Here is an 18,738-nt window from a genome sequence, read left to right on the forward strand (position 1 = left end):
TGACAGCCTGCACAGGGGTAAAACAGTGATGAAAGAAGGTTGGAGAGGGTGAGAGCAGCAGCAAGTCCAGAGCAAGTCCGGGTGCTTGTTGCTGCGTGCACCTCTGCTCTGTGCTGAGTAATTCCTAATTACAGCCCCATCCCGAGGCAGACAGGAGCACAAGTGGGGAGCTGAGCGACTCTCCCAGCCCCGGTGCTTGGGGGCAGGGAAAGGTGAGCTGAGGGCAAAGCCAGGGACTGAGGCAAAGCAGCGTTTTCACTGCATCAGATTGTTCTGAAGCTGATGCATCCATTCCCAAGGTACCTTTGGAATATGCTGCTGAGGACGGCACGGGTGGTGTGGGAAATGCTCTGGTAGTAGAAGGAATACCTGCCCAAATAACTCCCTGCAGTGCTTTTAGGGCTTTCTCAAATGAAAGCTGAGGGTGTGGAGGTGATCTGACTGCCCCAAATGGCTTTTTCCTTCCCTTCAGTGAGTCACTCGCCTTCCCAGCCATCCTTCCTCAGCCTGGAGGAGGAAAGAACTTCTTGGGTAGCAGGGAGGGATGGAGCCTTGTCCTCTCCCATGGCCTCCTTGCACTGCTGGACCTTGCCATGGCTGTTTTGTCTGCACACAGGGAGTGTGGAATAACAGGGAGTCTGAATTCCTCAGGTTATTCATGTTGGGACTGTGTGACACATGCAAGAAATGAAGTAATGCAGAGGGGTTTTTTCATTCTAATCTGTGTCCATAGTGTGAGATGGCTGAGCTCCCCTGCCCAGGAGCAGGGACTGTTGGGTCCTCTCCATTCAGCCTTTTTACTTCTTGAAATTGTTGAATTATCTTCAACAAACTGGTACTGGAAAGATAAAGTCACTAAATCCCACACATGCTCATCTCAATGGATTTTAATTAACCTTTTCCCTGCAGCCCTGCTCTGTAATCCAGGCTAATTGCTGCAGGGATTAAAGCCTGGCACTGCTGCTTGGCCAGAGTGAACCTCTGCAGTGTTCCTCCTGCCTGTGCTTCCAGCTGGGATCCATCGCCTCCTTCTCAGCCCTGCAAGGAGATAAACTGCCTCCGTACCAAATATTTAATACTTTGCAGAGCTGCTGTTGCCACTTTCTTCCCCCTGACATGTAGCTCTTGTTGGAGATAAATCAGTATTCATTCTGGAAGGACCTGTGTGTGTTCAGAGAGCACAGCCAGCCAAAGCCATCTCCTTGCCCCTTTTTTTATTTGGGTTTTGTGTTCATCTTCCCTATGTTTGATTGCTGTATTACCTGTGTTAGTCCATGCAGGTGTCTGAGGTTTCAGGGATTGTTTCTGCTCAGGAAAAGGCTGGGATGAGCCTTCCTTACAGAAGATGTGAGCTCCAGTTTCTTTACACAGCAGATATTTCCCTGCTCATTGATGCAAGCCCCACTCCCCAGCCCTTGCTGCGCTGGGCTCCTGCCTCAGTTGGCTCTGCCTGGTACCCACTGCCCTGTGCATGCAGAGCAGGGCTTGGCAAACTCTGTCCTGGCACAGCTCTGGCTTGCTCAGAGTCAGCTGAAGAGAAGCCTGTATGCTTTTCATTTTCTCTCCTTTGGTATTATTAATTTCAACCAGATTTTGTCAGCTCTCCAGTAGGAAAATAACCCTGCCGTGCCACGAACCACAGCTCATGCAGTGTCACGTAGGGCTCCGGGTCCTGCTGCCAGAACCTGCACCAGGGGCAGCAGAACTGCTCCTCCTGGCCCTGGGAGCAGCTCCTGCTGCTTCCCAGTCCATATTCCTGGACTCACTGGTGGCCTCAGGAATGCCTGGAGATGCTGCTGCTGCCAGGAGTGGCTGCTGGATCTGCCCCTCGCTGCCCCTGGGGACAGTTTTGTTTTGGTCACACCGTTGTGCAGGGTGTCCCAAAATCTTCCTGGCACTGCAGAGGAGATCAGTGAGGCTCCAGGAGGGACTTTGGGATGAGTTGGGTTACGTGGGGGTGGTGGGAGGGAAGGTGATGGGTGATTCTGTGGCCAGGGTGTGAGGAAGGACTGGCTGCTCTCCCAGGCCAGGAGGGGGCTGGGATGGGGACAGCCCTCTGGAGTCACGGAGATTTAGGGGGTGAAAAGTACAAAGGGGGAAGAGGAGACACGGAGAGAGGAGATGTAAAATTACTGAGTATGAGTAATGGGGTGAAAGTAAGAAGTTTACTCAACACATCACTAAGTTTCTTGGACAGTAAATTCTCTATGGTTTCAGATTAGAGTTGAAGGGAAGCAGTGGAATAGTAATTTAAATTCAGACCAAAAAAAACTTTATTATGCTATGTAAAACCTTCTCAAACCCCAGTTTTCCTGTTCTTGAACTGAACAGAGCCAGTTCTGTGTATTAATAGCTAATCCTGCCCACAGAGATGACTAGGGAGTGCCTCAGGGGCTCTAGGGCTCTGCAGTATCCCAAGTGTGTGCAGAGGAGAATTATTTAATCAGATTTAGGTTGCTTTGACCAGCATCTCAGGCTCATGCCATCACATTTTTCCCCTTGAAAAGCACTTTGGCTTTGGTTCAGTCTTCAGAGAGCATCACTCAAAGCTTATGTTTCACCTCAAAAATCTATTCATTTTCCTTTCTTTCACTATTCAATGTCTTGGAAAAAACAGGAAGAAAATAGCAAAACCTCCTAAAAGATTCAGTCCACTGAATAAAGCAAAGGTCTGGCATTAGAGAAATGAGCATTTTGCTGGGTTGATGGAGACCACAGCTGCAGTGGGAGCACTGCAGGAGGAGCCCAGCATGGCCAGTGCAGCAGGACACCCCCAGACAAGGTTGGGGGTTCCCTGGAAATCACTGGGACACGAGGGGTTTTTATGATCTCTGAGCTTTAGGTTTTCATGTTTTAAGCCTCGCTAAGAAAAGTGCTCTGAGAAAAGGGTAATTTTGTATTATGACTGCAGAGCTCAAAAACACCGACTCAAGCAGGCATCACCTTTCCCACTTCACTTCCTGTTCCATCCCTGACCCAGACCTTCCCTTGCTGCTGGCTGATTTTCTTGGCAATTAATCTGATGAACCTAAGGTTTGGCTCACAAGCCAAGGCTGTGTCGCTCTGTTTATTTTTATTTTTTTTTTTTCTGTGCCCTTTGCCTGCCCAGTGGGATCTGTGGGTGAAGCAGAGCTGGGTTGGGGCAGCAGGCTCTGGTGGGCAGGGTGTGGGCACAGGGCTGGGCACCTTCCTGCACCTTTGGCGTGCAAGGACACGCAGGGGTCCCCACCCCGCTGTGATTCACTCAGGAAATGTTTCTTTATCTTCTCAGTAACAGTCGTGGATAGGACGGAGATGGGAACTCAGCTTGGCTTGGGCTGTCCTGGCTGGGAGGGGTTTGGGTGAGCTGGAGGTGCAGAGAGTGCGAAGAGAAATGCCAAGAGACTCAAAGCTGCTGAATTTTTCCTCTCCATGGGAAAGGGAAAGACTGGTTGGGTGCTTTGCTGTTCGTATGGGTGGGATCTGGTTCCCCCCTCTGATCCTTTCCAGTCTGAAAGGTCGTGTAGGTGCACACCTGTGCACACCTCTGCACACCCACAAATGGCAGGAATTAAGGAACTGTGCAGCTCTGTCCACATCATCTCCATGTTTCTGATTATGGCAAAGGAAGAAATCTCTTAAAAACTTAAGGAAAAGTTAAAAGCAAAGGAAACTTAAAATTTCCTTTGACAAGCAAAGTGTAAAATATGAATGAATCCATTATCTTGGAGTCAGCGGGAAAGGTGACCATTATGAGGTGACCAGATGAGGATGGTTTGTGCTGACTGACAAACAAGATTGGGTTTTTGTGGTTGGTTTTCACTGATTGCAGGTTTGTCCCTGGAATTTCACAAGTAGCTTGGCTGACCAAACATAACAAAATGGCCAATCTTGTTCCCTTTGCTTTCATTCCGCAGATCCAGAGTCGAGCAACAGAAGATAAATATTCCTGAGCTCAGAAACCCTCCTGTCCACTCCCCTGAGTTTTTGTCCACTTTCCCCTTGTTGTTTTTTTTGTTGTTGTTTTGTTTTTGCAGATGTTGACGAGTGCCAGGTGCACAACGGGGGCTGCCAGCAGCGGTGTGTGAACACCCTGGGCTCCTACTACTGTGAGTGCCAGCCTGGCTTCCGCCTGCACACGGATGGCAGGACCTGCCTGGGTAAGGCTCCCCTGGAAATTCCTTGGGAATCTCTTCTCTTGTTCTTTGCAACCCTTTCCCTATAAGTAAATCTGTGGCAGTGAACAGAAAACCTTGATTTCTTCACTCCCACCATCCTCTGTGCCCACAGTGTGGGATAATGCTGATGGGTTTTGTGCTCCTCTGTGTCCCTTGTGTCTTCCCTCACAGTTTCCGTCCTTGGGTTCTAAACATTTGCCGTTCTTCCATGTGGTCATGTGCAACCGAGGCTGCTTTGCTGTCCCTGAGTTTATTCTGGTTCAGAGAAATAACTCCCAAGTGCTTTGGTGCCTCTGCTTTTGATACGGGATAAATCAGATATGGCATTCTCAGAAAAGATGCATAAATAAAATTCTGAGAAATTTCGAGTCAGGCTTCATTTTGACCTCATTATTTCCCCAGCCCATGCTGTGGGCAGCAGATGTGACAGACAAGTGACAATAAATGTGGCTGTGTCTGGAACTGTGGCCATAATAACTCAAATCCTTCTTCTCTGGGATGCTGATCATGCATCCTCTTGGATGGTGCTTGCCCAAACACCACCATTCAGGCACCAAGTTTGCCTTGCAGCTGATTTTGGGGCCAATTCCTTGAAATAATGTTGTCTGCCTGCTCCAAACTGGAGGCTCAGAGTGGAGCGTGGAGTCTGCCTCCAGCATCTGTGGCTGTTTTAATTAAACCACTTCTCCCTCACGGCTTCATTTGACACATTTTTCCATTATTTGAGGGATATTTTCATGCAAGTGGAAAGAATTCCCGGGTGATGGTGTTTGCAGAGACCATTTGCTGGGTTTTCTCAGAACACAGTCACACTCCAGAGTCTTCTGTGTGAGCCTGTGTGTTCCAGTCGGGAACGGTGATGTGAGCAGGAAAAATCCATCCAGGGAAGCTGTACCCGCTGTGCCCAGCTCTGTACTGATGCACATCTGGCCACAGCTGCCTCCAGTACATAATGACACCCAAACAAGTGAGATTTAAGGTGCAAGATCTCCAAGCACCCCCTATTTCGCTGGAAAAATCCAGAAGGAGAAGGATGGCAAATAAGGGACCAGGGCAACCCTGGCAGCCCTGAACTGGAGCACTGGTGTCTGGGTGATGCACTGCTGCTGCTCACATGTAAGTGTGCTGTGGTCTGTCATCTCCTAATTGTCTCTGGAATATGTTGCTCTCTCTCTTGTGGTGTGCAGCAATCCTGCAGCTGCCTGCGCCTCGAGGAATAAAACGTGGGGCAGGCTGACATCAGGGGTTCTCAGCAGCACTGGCCCAGAAGGTTGGAACAGTTTTCAGCCAAAGCATAAAATGGATTACTATAGGGAGGAATATCTTCTTTAAGAGGAATTTCCATCATTTTCTTTCACTCTCCAGACTTCCCTGCTGGTAGAGCTGAGCATTCCAGGCAGGCTGGGCTGCCCTGCTCCTGCTGCCCGTGCCCAGCGCTGCAAACCTGCTTTGCTTTGAGCTTGTGAGCAAGTATCTGCCACAATGTGCAGTGCTGGAATTCATCTGCCAAAAGTGAGGGGTCTCTGTTCATGGAATCTGACCCATAGGAGTGAGTGGGGCAGTTCCTGAAGCTCTGGGGAGTGGAGCCTGCAGGATCTGCACTGAGTTTGGAGTGCTGGTACCCCTGGAATCCAGAGCACCCAGGAAAGCAAAGCAGGCCAGGCAGGGCAAATAAAAACCTCTCGCTGCATAATTATCTAATAATGTTTCTAAAATAGCAGCAGAGTGGAATCTAAGATGAGGTTTTCTCTTTTCAGGACTGGTGGCTTTTTCTCTTTACACATTTGTGCCTGGCCACGTGTATATGTCACACCTTCACAGAGCTCTGTACTAACCCATTAAACCTGTTGTGAGGAGGGGTGGAACATCTTTTCCTTATAAAAGCTCAGAACAGAGCACAGGCTCAGAGGTGACTCCTCTGCTGGTGTTTGTGGCTGTCCTTTTGTACCCACAGACACCAGGTTGCCTTGTGGTCTGTTCTGAGGGATTTGGGGTAACTGCTCAAAGCTGCTTTTCTCCTCAAGTTTCTCTCATTTACTGTAGAGATTCTGTGCTGTCAAAATGCAAAATATTGCCACTAGATATAGGGAATAGACCAGGAATGAAGGGAACTGGAGACAGTGAGCATCCATCCATCCATCCATCCATCCATCCATCCATCCATCCATCCATCCTTCTGCTCAGGGAAGCTTGCAGCTCCACACTGGAACAAGCACAAATTTGGGCTGTAGGAAGTTCCTGACCAGTGAGAGTGTTCTGGAGACAGAAAGAAGCTTTTGCAGTCAAGTTTCTAGTTAAGGGCTGTCAAATCACGGGTCTAATTCTTTAAATGCTTTCTGGTCCCCACAAAACCCACAAAGGCTCCAGTGATGGATCAGCAGCACTGAGCTGGAGCTCCAGAATTCCCCTACAATGCGCTGGCATGGCCAAGGCAGCTTTCCAGGGTTAGCTGCTACCTGGGGCTGTGACCCAGGAGAGCACACAAATGGCTTAAAAGCCCCTTCCAGTGTCCAGCTCTCGGCCACTCTCAGTGCTCTGCAGCTCATTGTGCAGGATCCTTTTGTTGTGTCTTTGTTCAAATTGCTGCTGAGAGAGGGAGAAAAGGAGCAGCCGCTTCCATTGCAAGTGAAACAGAACAGAGAGAGGCCTTGGGCGTCCTGAAATTACCTCTTTTTTTATCAGAACCACATGGGCAGAGGCAGGAAGCTGACATCTCCAGGTCCTTCTCCTCTTTTTCAGCAGAGGGATGGAGGCCAGGCTGAGGCAGAGGGGTTTAATGGGAGCCAATTGCTTTTGTTGGCCTGAGGAGCAGAGAGATGGTCTGGATTAACAGACAACATGTTTCTGGAAGTTGTCTGAGGTTAGGATAAATCAGTTTGGGATTACATGATGGATCCCTATTTATATATTAGGAGAACTTCACATGAAGGAGCCTCAAGCATAGGGGTGATATAGTGAACAGAAGGACCATGCCAGGAGGTTTGTGTGGGTGTGAGCTGTGTGTGCAGGGAGTCAGCGACCACGTGTGCTCGCTGGGGCTTTTCATTTTGCAGGCAACTCGCCCATTTTAGGGAGTTTGACCTTTTCTTTGCCCCATCACACATTTTTCAGCCTTTTCTTAGAACCGATGGGGTTTGTGTGACACTGCAGAGGGAACATCCTGCTCAGTTCTGGTTACAGCTGCTCACAGTCACTCTTAGGGTATCACACTTCTGGTGGCAAATCACTTAGATCTGAAGGAAAGGTGAGAGAGGAAAAAGGAGAAGTGAGAAGAGAGAGGAAAAGTCAGAAGGGCAGCTGGAGGGTGCAGAGATCAGGTGTTAAATCAACTCCTGTCTTAGGCTGCTGCTGCACAGATCCACTTCCCCAGTGTAGTCAGCAGCAAAAATCTCTTTTCCATCCCTCTGTATCCATTTCCCAGGCCTGAGAGAGTCCGAATCTGGGAGCAGCATCTTCCAGCAGCACTGCACTCCCCTCAGACAGCGGGGCTGGAAGGAACCTCCCTCTCACAGACACTGAAATATCATCTGTGGAAAATCTGTCTGAGCTGTAATTACAAAAATCTGTGTGATGTACAGGATGACACTGGGTTTGGCAGCCTTGTCACAGAAATGTTAAGCTCGGCAGAGCATCTGGGAATGGAAATATTTTTAGAGTGGTTCTGTAAACAGAATAAAAGCCCCGAGCAGTAATTAAAACAAGGCCAGCAGCGAGGTCTGCTGGCTGTGACTCTGCAAGGAGCCAGCTAAGGAGACCCAGCCTCACACAGGCTCTCTCTCCTGAAATCCTGTGTGGAAGAGCCCAGACTTTCAATTTTTTTCAGTTGTCATGTAGGAATTTGCAAGGAGCCCATTATTTAGACTTCAAATTCACCCGAATAATTGCATCCTGGGAGGTTATTTTAGACATAAGATGCATTGGCTTGTTCCATGTTGGCCCAGTGCTTTTCCCAGATGAAGGAATGTTTTGGCAGACATCAGCATTGTTTGACTTATTTTCTTTTTTATTTTTTAAAAAGCTCTCCAACAAGCACATTATTTATGGCTATTTTTGAATATATGTTATTAAACACTTAAATATATTGGAATATTTTTAAATGACCACCCATTTCTGCTAGAGCTCGAATAGTGTAATTCTGACCCAGAGCTTTTCAGGAACGTTGAGTATTTCTGTTGTTTCCTTCCAAATGGATTAAAGGAAACAATGCCAGCACAACTAACATAAACCCTGAGTTCTTGCTCCAGCCTTATGCTTTGTATGGCAAAATCTTGACCCTGTCAAGCTGCTTTTCCCCCCAAACATTGTTTAGCTAATTAAAGGCATAAAATGAGAAGTTGAGGTTTTTCTGACATTTGGAGTGAGAGTGATCCACAGCTCTGAGTTAAAGCATATTATTTATTTTTGCAGGGGAATGGTGTGCAGAAAATGATGAAAATATATATATTTTTGCCTTTATTTTTGTTCTGTGCCAAATATTTGTTTTCACTAACGTACAAGAGCAAGGACCCAACTTGCCTTGGGATTCAGAAGTGAGTTACAAGCAGAGATTTCAGCTGGCAGCTGTTTTCCAGGCTCTCCTGCTTCCAAAGCTCTGGGGGTTGTGGAGGGCACTGTGATCACCTGAAGCATCAGCCTGGGGAGAGATGGTTTTCATTAGAGATATTTTTAGCTTTCCTATAAGATTCCTCTGAGCCAGCACATTAGTTTATTCTGGAGTCTGAAAAATAGGTCAGAAACCTGTGAGCCCAGAGCTCATCGTTCTGCTCTGCTTATGGGAGCCAGGGCTGGGTTTCCATCCTGGACAGGGGCTGGGTTGAGCCATATTCCTCCAACCCAGTGGATTGTGACACGTTGGTGGATTCTAAGAGACAGAACAGGGTTTAAAGGCCAATTTCCTGGTTCTTGTAAGAGACACCTCTCGTTGGAAAAGCTCAGTGCAACCGGAGTTGGGTGGCTTAACTCAGGAGATGTCCAATGCTCCAAGAGGGGACTTGGATGGCTTTGGAGGCATGTCATTATCCCATGATGGCTTTTCTACCAGAGTCCACGAATCCAGCTCCAGAAAGTCTTTCCCTGTTTTGTTTCCCAGCTCAAATTCCTCCTGGATCCAAGGTCGATGGTCCTGGAGAGCTGCAGTAAAATCTTCTGACACATTCAAGGTGCTCACATCTCAGTTAAACATCCCGCTCCTCTGCTGAGCCTGCAGAGACATCCCAGATTACAGGAACAGGAGGAGGAGGCTGTTCCCAGGCTGATTAATGATAACAGGCTTGTGAGGAGTCCACATGTTCGGTCACAGGGTCTGCTTTGTGCTGTAGCCCAGGCAAAACCTTCTGTTTCCTAACTTTGGAATCCGCCGGGCTCCTTGCGCAAGGCCACACAGAAATGCTGTGGCATGGCCAGGAACTCCAGTCTGGAAGCTCAATTCCCAGTCCTGCCTACACTGAGGATGAAATCAGAGCTCCTGCTGCTGTATCTCTGTGTGCTCTGCCTGGGTGACAGCATCAGGGACCCCACATGCCCCAGGTTCCACACAGAGATCTCCCAGTCAGAGCCCTGAGCTGGGGGTTGTTACACCTGGTCCAGGTATGGACACACAGGATGCATCTTAAAACATTTTTCCCTGAGAGCTCCTGGAGCTGGCAGCACCTGCTGGGTCTCGCCCTGTGTGATCAGTGACTTTTGCACATCACGGAGTCAGAAACTCAGTTTTTGTTACAGGAAAACCCAAATGTGCCTCAGCACAACTCTCTGAGCAGTAATGGCTCGAAGCAGCTGTGCCACTGCACCTGCAGGGACTGTCCTGGAACAAAAGGATGGGAATTTCAGCAATAGCACAGAGGCCTGGCTGCTGACACGGTGCCCTTCAGAGAGGGCGGATGCCTGGCAGGAAACCTGCTTCCCTCCCATCCAGTGCTGGACAGGACCTGACCCAGCTCCCTGTGTCCTGGAATCACCTTCAGAAAGAGTGCTGGGGCCTCTTATGGTGGGAAAGAACCATTTTAAGTTCCTACCCAACCCTGTTAAGCTGATCTCGCCTTGAAAGAGCGGGGTGCCCACCTGGCACGGTGGTGGGTGTCCTCTCCTGCACTGCCCAGAAGCTTTTGCAGCAACATCTCCCGTTTAACACCCTCCTTGCTCATCAAGTTGGCCGTGAACTTGTCACTGAATGTGCTCCAAGCTTAAATCCTCACGGGCTTTGAGTGTGTGCAGTGTGCCCTGGTCCTGAGCAAGAGGTGCCCTTCACTCATGCAGGTGCCATCCTTTGTGTCCCTTTGCCTTGCAGCTCTGAACTCGTGTGCCCTGAACAACGGTGGCTGTGAGCACGACTGTGTGCAGGTGACACTGGCCCAGCACCGCTGCCAGTGCTGGCACAACCACCAGCTGCACCAGGATGGCAAGCGCTGCATCCGTGAGTCCCTGGGGCACGCCGGGGGGCTGGGGAGCCACAGCTTCCAGCTGGGAGCTGCGGGATGGGGATGCTCAGATGTCCAGCAGATCAGACTGGGGGATTTCCAGTAAAAACTCTGTGTGTTTTGTTGTCATGGACATGTCCTGTGGCTTATTCCAAGGGATGGGAAGAGCTGGAGGAGTGTAGCCAACAAAAATGAAATGTATGAAGGCACAGGCTGCTGTGGGAGTGGAGGGACAGCAGAGTGTGGCAGCAGGGTGGGATCCTCTCCCTCTCTGGATGATCTGCTCCTGGCTCAGGAGGGAGAGAAGCTGCAGGGGACAGAACACCAGGTTGATCTCATTCATAGTCACTGGCATTCAAAAGGCAGGAAGGAGGGAAGTCCTGAGCTGTGAAGTTGTGATGGCAGAAGGAACAACTGGGATGTTAGAAATGCAGCACTCGCTGGGATTTGGAGCATCTGTCCTGACCCTGGGCAGGTCAGAGATTGGCAAACCTCTGGGTAGGAGCACTTGGAGCAAGTTGCCAGCACTGCTCTGTAATCCCTGCAGAGGGATGTACCTGTGCCAAGCTTCTGCTGGAAGGGTTTTACCCAGCTTAATGCCAGCCTTTTTCGGGATCTCACACTGTGTAAATCCTCCCGAACGGATGGAGCAGGGATTTTCTGCCTGGTGCAGAACAGGCTTTCACAAACTGCAGGCTTTCCTGCTGCTCTGCTCGCCCCCAGTGCCACGAGAGGCAGGATCAGTGTGGAATGACCCGGGCTCTGTGCTCTGCCTGCAGTGAGGAACCCGTGTGCTGACAGGAACGGGGGCTGCATGCACCGCTGCCACAGCCAGCGCGGCCGTGCCCGCTGCGAGTGCCACCCTGGCTACCAGCTGGCCCCTGATGGCAAGGCCTGCGAAGGTGAGTGCCCTGCAGAGCTCCCGTGGAGGAAAATCCCTGTCTCATGGATGGAAGAGTGCTCAGAGTGAACAGAACGGAGGGAAGCACGCTCTGTCCCCGAGGTGGCTCTGGTGGTGTCTGTGCAAGAGCCCTGCTTGAGCTGTCTGCAGCAACACACAGCTGCTCCAGGGGAGGTTTAGGCTGGGCACTGGGGAGAAATTCTTCACAGAAAGGGTGATCAGGGATTGGAATGGGCTGTCCAGGGAGGTGGTGGAGTCCCTGTCCCAGGAGGTGTTCAAGAATAGACTGGATGTGGCACTGAGTGCCATGGTCTGGTGACAAAGTAGTTTTAGGTTGTAGATTGGGCTTGATGTTCTCAAAGGTCTTTTCCAACCTAATTGAATCTGTGATTCTGTGAATGCTCCACTGTCATGTGATCCAACCTCCTGGGAAGCTTTACAGCAATTCCAAACTCTTAACATTTTGTCTTTGTTGGTCTGGACTCCAATGAAGAGTTCAGGGTGCAAGAAACCAGTGCAGAACTCAAACACCATAACAATAGTTCCTTTGGAAGGATATTTAAGCTTCAGCCCACTTATCTTATGGTTTCTCCCTCTCCCAGATGTGAACGAGTGCCTGACAGGGCTGGCCATGTGTGCACACCAGTGCCTCAACACCCGGGGCTCCTTCAAGTGCACCTGTAACCCGGGCTACGAGCTGGGGGCGGATGGCAAGGGATGCTACCGTGAGTACTGCAGGCTCAGCCCTGCCCAGCAGGACAGGGCACCCCTGGGCTGCTGCAGGCACGTGTTTGTCACTGCCTTCTGGGAATCATCAAGGCCAAGCTGTGGCAATCTCTGCTGAAGGATTTCACGAGCAGTTTTGGGGCTGTTTACTCCCCCACCAAGATAAAAATCTCGGTCTGATCTTTAAAGTCACCATGAAGCCATTTTAGCTGGTTATGGCAATTGATTTGAAGCCATTTGGCTTCAAATAAGCCAAGTTCTGCTCTTGGAGACTCTGCTGGACAAGCTCAGTCAGCTGCAGATGTGTCACTGGAAGAATCGAGCCAGTGAAGGGATCACATCTGCTCCCATCAAGGAGAGAAATAAACTCTGTGATGCAAGAGTGAGCTGGACTGTCCTCACAGCTCCCTGTAGCTGCTGCAGCCCAACAGGGCCCAGCTGAGCCAGAGCCACCAGCCCCTCACAGATGACAGCCACCATGGCAGTCCCAGTGCTGGCAGCTGGTGGTACTGGGAGCTGTGAGGGTCCCCTTGTGCTGCTGCTGGAGCTTGGCAAGGTTTTGCAGGCCATAAATGGGTCTGAAAGGCATCAAACAGAGCAGTGTGGGACACCAGGATGATAAGAGATTTAAGAGTCTTAAGAATGTACACAGCTTTCTTTTTAGGGACACAGGCCATCTCACACCATAAGCACTGACATTGCCCTGGGGTCAGCAAAGCAGCCTTTCCACATGAAAAGTGTTTCTCCTTGCCCTTCCTAGCATGTTTCTTTTAGCAAAACCCTGTTTGTGCTGCTTTAATAAGAAAAGGGAAGAGAGGGATGACAATCATGTTGTGAAATCTGGAAAAAGTCTTCCACTGTGGCACAGCTTTTGTTTATGAGAAGCACAGATCCATTGGGAAGCATCAAGCTCCCTTTCTTTCATCCTCCTTGGGTCTGAATGCACGAAAAACTCAGTGTTCTTGAAGGCAGAAATTGTTTTCCTGAGGTTCAGGACTGAGTCAAGGCTCCATGAAACAAGTTCCTTTTAGTTTAAGAAAGCTTAATTAACTAGACAAGTTTACAGAAACCTTGCCAAGCCCGGATGATCTATGGCTGCAATTGATGTTTGCACCGACCACTTTTGACATGTCAGGAGCTAACGATTCTCGCTGTAGGCATCTGGATGTTTCCCTACTTAGCTGTGTACTGCTGCTCCCATTTCTCCCTGGCACCAGAACAGCTCTGCTCTGAGGCTGAGCCAACTTTTGGTTGGCAGCAGAGGCTGCTGCTTGGCAGGAGCGGGAGCAGTTTCATCCGCAGCCTGTTCATCCCAGAGATTGTCCAGAGCCTGCTCCACGACCCCGTCCCTAAGAGGCTGCGTGAGATCCAGAGGTTTCTTTTTATACCCACTTCCCAGCCCAGCAGTGGCCTCTGTGCTGAGCTATTTCCATCCTTTCCCACTGCAGATCCCCTTCCTCAGCAGGGATGCAGTGCCAGGAGCTGGCACGACACCGGGGGCAGGCAGGGGCCAGCTGTGTGTGCAGATGTGTCCCACGGGATCCTGACCAGGCTGCCTTTTCCAGGGATAGAGATGGAGATTGTGAACAGCTGTGAAGCCAACAATGGGGGCTGTTCCCACATGTGCCATCACACCAGCTCTGGCCCAGTCTGCACCTGTAACTTTGGCTTTCGGCTGGAAGAGGACCAGAAGTCGTGCACTGGTAAGGAACAGGAAAGGGCAAGACTTTGGTTTCCAAGCACATCCCAGGTAATGGTGAGGATCCCTCTTGGCTAACTGTGTATGTGCACTTCAAACAGGCTAAAGAGGATAGAAACTGATGGAAAGTGAGAGGAGATGAAATATTGCTCTGCTCAAAGATGTCCCAAACTTCCCGCATTATATACTTGGGACAGCACTTATGACTTGGACAGCAATTATGACTTCCAAACTAATGAGTTTTTCCTGGATGAAACTGCCCTAAGCAGGAATCAGTCAGCTGGAATCGCCCTGCCTGTAAAGACATGAAACCTGTAACCACAATTCCCAACTGGGGATCACAATGAACTTCCCTCAAGGACTCAGGATTCCTCCCTCGATAGGGAGGGTGATCTGTTAACACAAAGCTCCCTGATTTCAAGAGGAACTTGAGAATCCTGGCTCAGCATTTGGCAGCAGATCAGTAAAAGCTCACCACAACTAGTCAGGGAGCAGTTTTAATCGTTCCTGCCACCACTCTGCAGTTTATTAACACTCTTTGTTTCTCGTTCAGATATCAATGAGTGTGACACCGGTTCTCACTGCTGTCAGCAAGACTGTTACAATTACCCTGGGGGCTACGAGTGCTCCTGCCACGCCGGGTACAGGCTCAGCACCGATGGCTGTGGCTGTGATGGTGAGTGCCAACACCTCGCTGGGCTCCAGGCAGAGCCAGGGACACACAGGGAATTGGTCCCTCTAATTCTAATTTGTCACTCTCCTCGGTTCGTTTAGTGTGGGGCAGCTCAGTTCTATCTAACCCTTACGCTAAGCCCAGCCCAACTGGAGAGGGGTAATGGGATTTTTGAACACATCAAAGTCAGATTGGGCTAACTCAAAGTGAGCTGGCCCAGGCTTGACCCCATTAATTCACAAAAACCACTTGATGTTCAACCCCAGAGGGCAACATTGCCCATCACTTTCACCCAAGGGATAAAGACAAATAACAGCATCTGTATGAAACATAGCCAAGATGGTGACTAATGAAGCTTTTAATTAGGAGAACAAGAAATTGTCCTACCTGGTTGTGAGCAGTCAGGCATTTCTTCCAGTTCCTCCCAGCTCCTACCAGTTTTCCTGCCAGCTTTCTGATGAGTCACCTTCTCAAGAGAAAGAATGTGGGGAAAAATCCCCCTAATAATTGTTCTCACTTCCAAAGCTCTCAACATTTCCCAGGGGAAGGAGCCAAGCGCACCCACCTGTTCCTACACAATTAATAATGGATGGGAACTGAAGCCCAGCACATTCTTTTTTGTTGAAAGCCAGGCATCCCTAATCCCTGAGGTGGTTTAACTCCATTTTTAGAGTCAATGACTTCACATATTTAGCAGAGAGGATGCCACCAGCCCATTACTGCTGCATGGCCAGGCGTGGCCAGCCCTTGCCACTGCTTCTGTCCCACTGGAGTGTCCCATGTTTTGTAGATGTGGATGAGTGCTCTGCAAACAACGGTGGGTGTGAACACACGTGCCAGAACCAGCCAGGGTCGTTCCAGTGTGGCTGTGACATTGGGCACAAGCTGGATGAAGACAGAAGGAGCTGCATCTGTAAGTGCTTCCTCTGAGCTGCCTCAGGCTGGGATGTGGGTCCCTCCTCTGCCTCCTGTCCAAGCCAGGATCACACAGACTGGTGCTCTTTAGCCCTTCACCTCACCTCTTTCAATTCCATTACAGCAGCTGAGCAGTGGCAGTGCCTCACCCCAGCCCTGGAAAGCTTTCCCAGACAGGACCGGTCCTGTTTCAGCCTCGTTCCCAGCACTGTCCAAAGAAGTGCAGGGAGTTCTGGCACAGCTACACCTCCAACAGCTACACAGCCTGCAGTGATGGCTCCACACAGAGCCAGAGCCCCTTCCACAGTCACCAGCCTCTACAGCTTCTCCTTACAAGAAATAATGTTTATTTGTAGCAGTACAGAGATCTTGAGGTCACATAACTGATCTGGTCTCACTCTGGCCAAAAAACCCTGAACAACCAATCTAGAAAAGCTTGAGAGGTGTCCAAACAGGGTGAGATCAGTTCTTCAAACCTGACACCCACAGAGAGTTCTGGTTTCCCTTTGCTGTTGCAGAGGTCCTGCCCCACTGTTCACCTCCCTGAAACCTTGTCTCCTTCCCCACTGTGACCTGTCACCTCTGTCCCTGCTGCCCCAGCCACAGAGGACACGGTGGAGGCCCTGGATGGCCGGCGCCCCGTCATCCGCCCCATCCCTCACGTGGCCATCCTGCGAGATGAATTCACCCAGCTCTTCAAGGACGACTACGAGGAGGAGGAGGAGGAGATGGAAGCACGAGGGGAGCACACGCTGTCAGAGAAATTCGGTCAGTGACACACTTTGCTCAGAACTCTTCGGGAATAGCGGTGCAGGCTGGGTTTATTTGTTTGGTGAACACACCAGGCTTGTTGAGTGCCTTTTCTGTATTTAGCTCTGCTGCAGCCTCCGCACGGGGGTTTCTCTGCCCAAACTCCTCAGGATGCTGCAGCAGCCTCGGGGAGGTTCTCACCCCCAGTGCCTCTCGTTGCAGTGTGCCTGGAGCACACCTTTGGCCCTGACTGCAGCCTGACCTGCGATGACTGCGAGAACGGAGCCACCTGCACGGCCGAGGGCAGCGGCTGCCACTGCCCGGCCGGCTGGACCGGCGTGCTCTGCAACCAGAGTGAGTGACAGCTCTGTCCTCTGCTCCGGGCTGTGCGGTGGCTGCAGCCCCGCGAGCCTGAGCCTCATCTTCCTCTCCCTCCCCAGCTTGCCCAATTGGAACCTTCGGCAGCAACTGCAGCCAGAGCTGCCGGTGCCAGAACGGTGGCACCTGTGACCCGGCCACCGGCGCCTGCCGCTGCCCGCCCGGCGTGGCCGGAGAGCTGTGCCAGGATGGTGAGTCCAGTGTCCCCTCACCCTCTTTTGTGAGAGGATGCCCGTCCTCCTTCTTCCTGGTGTCAATGGCTTAGCAGAGATTTGCCATCCTTGGATAAATGGCTGTTCTGGCCATCGCTGATGCTGCTCTCAGATGTTCCAGATGTGCTTCTCTGAAGCCTGGAAGTGTTTCCTGTGGGGTTCCCTACATTTTGTAACTGCTCATCAACAACACCTTTCAGCTCTCTTGACGAACCATCCCAGTGAGAGCGGCTCAAACACATTCCTGCACTGACTCCATCAGGCACTGAATCTTATGTGGAAAAATGTCATTTTAAAAAGCCAAAGGAGTGGTAAATGGCACTCTTCCCCCACAAGACAGTGCTCCAGGTGTTCTGTCTTGTCTTTGCACTCAAAAACCTTTGCAGTTCCTGCTCACTGCTCATCCATGACTCAGGGCAGAGATCTCTCTCCGGAGACTTCATGGGGCATTCAGTGCCAGACACAGGAAGGAATGTTAAACCCACAATTTCCATGGTTGATTTCTATGGAAACTGTGGAGGTATTTCCCACCCAAAACATCAGAAAGCTGTGACAGCAGTAGTTACCCAAAGTACCCAAAGGAGGTGTCACTGCTGATGGTGCTCATTTCTCACTCCCAAAGGGTTAAAATTTGGGGGACATAATGTGAAAACCAGAAAGAGGGAGACAATCAGAGATTCAGACAAAAGGACTTCAGTCACATGTTGGGAGCATATGGGAACTATTACTGAAGGAGGAGAGTGAAGCAGAATGCAAATGAACACAAGAGATACCCCGACCTCTTCTTTCTGTAGGAAGGAGACGATTGAGGGGGACAGAGAGAAAACAGGAAGGTAAAATTAAAATAAACAATGCAGAATTGCTCTGTTGTTCCAGGGTGGCATTTCCTCTGCTCCTCTCTTCATAGGGACAAGGCACGTGCTGCTGGGCAGCTGCTGGCCAGAGCACTCTGCTGACACAGCCTGTCTGCCATGTGCTTCCAATACTGAGATCTTTAGCATAACAGAGAAAAAACAATAATTTTATTCACTTAATAGTGCAAATATCGCTGTGGCTTTTCAACAGGAGCAGCCTCCTGGGTTGCTTTCTCATGGAGGACAGCCATGACCTCTCGGAGCCCTGCGGGTGGGTTATTTCTGTCCCAACCAGCAGAGTTGCTGGTCGCAGGGAGTGCAGAGCTGATGGGTACCCTGGAGCACCACAAGGAGTGGCAGCAAGTGACATCCCCTGTGACACTGCACAGCTGTTCTAGAGCTGGTGCAGGAAATCTGATTGCTCTACCCCCGGCTGCATCCCTTGCCTCGCTGCATCCCTCACACGGCTCTGGTTCTGCTGTGTTTCTCTCAATTAAAATGACCTGCTGAAACTGGCTCATCTTCCCAGGAAACCTCTCTCTGTTATTAGGGTGCCCCAAGGGATTTTTCGGGAAGCACTGCAGGAAAAAGTGCAACTGTGCCAACCGTGGCCACTGCCATCGGATTTACGGAGCGTGTCTATGCGATCCCGGCTTGTACGGCCGCTTCTGCCACCTGGGTACGTTTGTCCTCGTCCTCGTTACCCTTGGATTCCAGCCTGCTGGGAAGGAGGTTTCTGCCCCTCTCCCTGGGTGCCTGACCAGCTCTTCCCTTTCCCTGCAGCGTGCCCCAAGTGGGTGTTCGGGCCCGGCTGCTCGGAGGAGTGTCAGTGCCTGCAGCACAACTCGCGGGACTGCGATGCCAGGGATGGCTCGTGCCGCTGCAAACCTGGCTACTGTGGCCAGCGCTGTGAGGACAGTGAGTGAGGCACACACACATTCAGCTGGCTTAGAAAAGACCTGTGAGGTCATCAAGCCCAACCTATGATCCAACACCACCCTGTCACCCAGACCAGGGCACCGAGTGCCACATCCAGTCTGTCCTTAAACACCTCCAG

At 50.6% G+C, this 18,738-nt stretch overlaps 1 protein-coding gene across 1 annotated transcript in view; it reads left to right on the forward strand.

The window, feature by feature from the left end:
* The window catches only part of MEGF6 (multiple EGF like domains 6), a 74,515-nt gene that overhangs the window by 41,327 nt on the left and 14,450 nt on the right, over positions 1-18,738 (forward strand). The window contains exons 4-15 of the mRNA XM_062507573.1: positions 4,017-4,139; positions 10,444-10,569; positions 11,353-11,475; positions 12,077-12,199; positions 13,766-13,903; positions 14,453-14,575; positions 15,363-15,485; positions 16,088-16,255; positions 16,460-16,591; positions 16,678-16,806; positions 18,232-18,360; positions 18,465-18,599. Of these exons, the coding sequence (XP_062363557.1) occupies positions 4,017-4,139; positions 10,444-10,569; positions 11,353-11,475; positions 12,077-12,199; positions 13,766-13,903; positions 14,453-14,575; positions 15,363-15,485; positions 16,088-16,255; positions 16,460-16,591; positions 16,678-16,806; positions 18,232-18,360; positions 18,465-18,599 (1,572 nt within the window). The remainder of the gene's footprint in view (positions 1-4,016; positions 4,140-10,443; positions 10,570-11,352; positions 11,476-12,076; positions 12,200-13,765; positions 13,904-14,452; positions 14,576-15,362; positions 15,486-16,087; positions 16,256-16,459; positions 16,592-16,677; positions 16,807-18,231; positions 18,361-18,464; positions 18,600-18,738) is intronic.

The sequence above is a fragment of the Cinclus cinclus genome, chromosome 23, assembly GCF_963662255.1.
Source record: "Cinclus cinclus chromosome 23, bCinCin1.1, whole genome shotgun sequence".
NCBI classification, from domain to species: Eukaryota; Metazoa; Chordata; class Aves; order Passeriformes; family Cinclidae; genus Cinclus; species Cinclus cinclus.